The following is a 4,619-nucleotide window of genomic DNA, read 5'->3' as shown; positions in this document are numbered from 1 at the left end:
AAAAAAAAAAAAAAAAAAAAAAAGAGATGAACTTTAAAACGGAAAACTATTAATTATTTTTGTTTTTTGTTTTTGTTTTTGTCAACCATTAAATGTTTTTATACGAAATGACGACAAAACTTATAAATTCCATTTCACCACCTTGTTTATAGTGTGAAAAACGAAAAATATCTTACTATAATAAAGATCTCTCATTATATATGAACATTTCCAAATTACCCTTATCTCTCGTATGAATCACAGGCAAAAAGTAAAAGGGTATTTACGTCAAAAGGTACAAATTTTACAGAGGGCTTTGGCGTGGAAGCTCAGCTTTTCTTCTTCTTCTTCTTCTCCGAGCCGAAGAGAAAAAATAAATGTCTCTTTCTCAAAATAATAAATCTTTTTCTCTTCTCTGTAACCCCTCTTGAAATTTTCCGCGAAAAAAAAATTCTCAATTTTTTTGTTTTTTTTTTTTTTTTTTTCTCTGAAAGTTTCCAGATTTTGACAAAAAATCAGATCTTTGAACTAAAGGGTTCTTCTGAGTGAGTTTTTTAGGGTTACAGAGAATGTTGGTACAGAGAAGAGTAATGAGTTGGAGAAGAATCTGGAAGTCTCTTCAAGCGGCTTCTGCGCATTGTTTGCTCTTCTCTTTCACGCTTCTTCTCGCTTTGAAGCTTGATCATCTTGTTTCTCATTCATGGTGGTCAGTTTCTTCATTTTTTGTTAAATTTGGTGTGGCTTGACTTCTGATTTTTGGTATTGGGAAATGTTTGAATTGATTGATTAGATTCTCAATTATGCAGAGTCTCTTCCTTTAAAACCAGTTTTATTGTTTAAAAATTGGGTTTTTAAGTTTCAGAACTCTTTCTAAAGTTTCATCACTTTGAATCTTTGTTGATGTTTTAATGTTGAAGTATCAATCTTCATTACTGTCCTTCAAGATTAAGACTTTCACTCTCCTTGAAATTTGTGTGTGTGTTTACAGGTTTATATTTACACCTTTGTGGCTGTTTCATGCTGTGATTGCTCGTGGTAGATTCTCGTTGCCAGCTCCATCAATGCCTCATGATCGACATGTATGACATTTTTTGTGATTCTATATAGTTAGCAGGGTTGTTGTAACCTTGTTGAAGTTTTAAGTTGTAATTTGGTTTTGTGGCAGTGGGCTCCTTTTCATTCGGTTATGGCCGCACCACTGCTTGTTGCTTTTGAGATCCTTCTCTGTGTTCATCTTGAAGATAAATATGGTAATTCTTCATAACTTCTAATTATTGACCATGGCATATATGACTGGTGGGGTTTTTATAATAGCTTTGGTTGTGTTCTTCTGTTGCAGTTGTTGACTTGAAGATTGTCTTTCTACCGTTGCTTGCGTTTGAGGTAGCAATTTTGATAGATAATGTCAGGTATTTCATTTAAAGATTTTAAGGTTTGATTTTGTTTCACCTTTCTTACTATTCTAGAGTACCGAACAATAAAATCTTGTTTGCAACTTTTCCTGCAGGATGTGTAGAACACTCATGCCTGGAGATGAGGAAACTATGAGTGATGAAGCCATATGGGAAACACTTCCTGTAAGTTTGTTGTTCTCTATATACTTGGGAACTTTTACACTCATGTTAGACCTCAAAGCTCGAAAAAGTCTTCAATATGATCCCTTACACTGCTAATATACAGTGCTTAAGACAAAATGAAACTTTTGGTTTGGGTTGGCTTGTTCTTCAATCTTATTAGCTTGCCTCTGCAGGTTGGTTCTGACATTGTCTATTGGTTTTGTAGCATTTTTGGGTTTCCATATCTATGGTTTTCTTCACTGCCGCAACAACCTTCACTCTTCTTAAATTATGTGGTACGTTGTGCATTTACTTAACTCTGCCTTTCGTTAATCATCTTCTCCTTTCCTACTGCAACCTTCTTGTTGTTCTTGAAAATTCTCTTCCCGTCAAGTTGAACTAAAAGATAAATTTTGGTATCGTTATCTGGTGACTGCATTTTCTAATAGTTATTGTGTGTGTAATTTTGTAGAATCAACTGTTTACTTGATACTGTTGTCTGGTTCATAATCTCTCTGTCTTGATATGTTTCTGTTGTTGTTTCTGAATCGTTTATGTCTCCAATCCATGAATAGGTGACGTAGCTGCATTGGGATGGTGGGACTTATTTATAAACTTCGGGTAAACTACTTTATCTGTTGAAGTCCTTCTGCCTCTTAAAAATCTCTTCTATACCTGGTTGAACAAACTTCTCTCTCCTCAAATTGCAGAATAGCAGAGTGCTTTGCCTGTCTTGTCTGTACAAAGTGAAGCAATCAATCAATTCATAGGTATTCACATATACCGGAACCTAGTTCATCGTCGATGGTAGTAAGATATCTAGACTGGAACAGAGGTCTAGTTGTAACTGCTGACGACGAGCATCAGCAAAGTAACAGAATATGCGGTCTCCAAGATATTGGTGGACATGTTATGAAAATACCATTCATTACCTTTCAAGTTATCCTTTTCATGCGCTTAGAGGTACAAAATTACAGAGACAAAATCCATTGCTTTTGAAACATATACCTTTTTCACCTGTTCGAGCTAATTCTCTTTTAATGTAACCCCAGGGAACACCCGCGTCTGCCAAGAACATTCCGATTTTAGTTCTGTTTGTACCACTTTTTCTGCTACAAGGAGCTGGGATCTTTTTTGCTATATTTAGGTTGGTTGAGAAATCAGTCTTATTAATAAATAGTGGTGGTAGTTCTTCTTATGGAAGATATTATAGTGCAACATCATCAGCTCGTGAATTCCTCGGATTCTTTCAACATGGTGCAAGGTACGATAGCAGAAACAAACAGAATCAATGGGCATCTCTGGTGAACGAGTCCTCAGAAACACTAATCTTTCTCATATGGTGATTAACAACAGGTTACTTGGCTGGTGGTCGATTGATGAAGGAAGTCGAGAGGAACAAGCTAGGCTCTACTCTGGAGAAGCTACTAGGTAAAAGCTCTCATCTTTTGGTAACAAGACAACAGACTCTCTCTTTTGAAAACATATTTTGTTTTGACTCGAAATTATTTTCAGATACAACACATTCTCACCAGAGGTTGTGAAGAAAATGCCAAAGTCTGATCTTGTTGAAGAGGTAAATTTACATACAAGTCATCTCATTATAAACATTTTGAAACCCAAGAATCTTGAATTTTCAAAACAACTCATCAGATATGGAGACTCCAAGCTGCATTGAGTGAGCAAACAGATATAACCAGTTATAGCCAGCAAGAGTACGAAAAGCTTCAAAACGTAATACATCCATGATCCATCCACTCATTTTCTTTGTTTAATTACAGCTTCCATGGAAGTAAATTTTTGCTTACCCCAAACGAAAACATGAAATTTCAGGAGAAGATTCTTTGTAGAGTTTGCTTTGAAGATCCGATCAACGTGGTTCTACTCCCATGTAGACATCACGTCCTCTGCAGGTAAACCAAAGTTCCTTCTCTTTTTCTCTCTATCTCATTTTCACCTCATAGTTTTCTTTGGCTAGAGTTGATATGTTACTGATATTTGTTGGTTTTTCAGTACATGCTGCGAGAAATGCAAGAAATGTCCGATCTGTCGTGTCCTGATCGAGGAGCGTATGCCTGTATACGATGTGTAGATTTGCAGACGACCATAATGGAAAAAAAAAAAACAAATTTATTGCTTGTTTGGTTATTTTTTTAGTGATGAAGCAAGCACTTTATATATGTTACAACTTGCATAGGAAAATCCGATTCGTTTTCCAGTGGATGTATATAAATACTGTAATCCATCGTATATGTCATAAAACTAAGGTCTCCTTCAAATTGGACTGCAAAGATCTGGTATGATATGGGTTTGCTTCATTTTGAAGTAGATGAAAATGAAAATATATTGATGTTGTTATTATTGTGACACTCATTGCCATTAAGTGATTATGATGGAAGTGAAATACTTAAGATGAGAGGACGTATCTTCAATGTGGCCGACAATAGTGTTTTCATTTCACAAATGTTAAAGACCCCTTCTATGATTTGTTCGTCTATCCAACCTTTTTATAATCAGACAACCTTTTTTCGATGGTATAATATCAAATTATCACATTTACGTAATTGAAAGTGATGATTTTATTCTATCTCGTTAAGGTTTGGTAGATTTATATAACAGACACGAACAACAACAGACACCAGAATCTTTCAGACGTGTCATCCTATGCAACCAGAAAACTTTATCTGTGACAAGAAGGAATTTTTCTGTGTCTCAAATCCTTATATTAAATGCATTGTATATATTTCTGTTTTTTATAGTATACTTTTTTCCCCACCATACACATATCATATGGTATTCGATCTAAATTGAATAGATGATTAACTTTATGTTAAAGTCAAATTTGATCAATAATATAATCATACTCTTATTTGATTTCATTTGGATAAGGTATTTTCAAGTGTTATTTATTCTCCAATTTAATTTTGTATGTCTTTCTTACGTGAGTTAAGTTTTGTTCTGGCATCTTTAATTTGTTTTTGGCTTTTGGATTTTGAAAAAAAAATGTTAATATTTTTTTATTATCATGCAGAGCGTAGTAGATGTTGTAAATTAGTAATATAATAAATATTTATCATTCTATAA

General features: G+C 34.4%; 1 protein-coding gene across 1 annotated transcript; it reads left to right on the top strand.

Annotated features, from left to right (window-relative positions):
- Positions 202 to 3,750, top strand: LOC104701517. The gene is given in 14 exon segments (XM_010417214.2): positions 202 to 685; positions 968 to 1,058; positions 1,145 to 1,229; positions 1,319 to 1,388; positions 1,487 to 1,556; positions 1,762 to 1,831; positions 2,111 to 2,156; positions 2,246 to 2,498; positions 2,588 to 2,799; positions 2,892 to 2,966; positions 3,051 to 3,111; positions 3,189 to 3,269; positions 3,369 to 3,448; positions 3,549 to 3,750. Coding segments are annotated over 14 exon segments (1,410 nt in total). The 5' UTR covers positions 202 to 548; the 3' UTR covers positions 3,628 to 3,750.

The sequence above is a fragment of the Camelina sativa genome, chromosome 7 (genome assembly GCF_000633955.1).
Source record: "Camelina sativa cultivar DH55 chromosome 7, Cs, whole genome shotgun sequence".
Classification (NCBI taxonomy): domain Eukaryota; kingdom Viridiplantae; phylum Streptophyta; class Magnoliopsida; order Brassicales; family Brassicaceae; genus Camelina; species Camelina sativa.
This window is presented reverse-complemented; position numbering and strand designations above follow the sequence as displayed.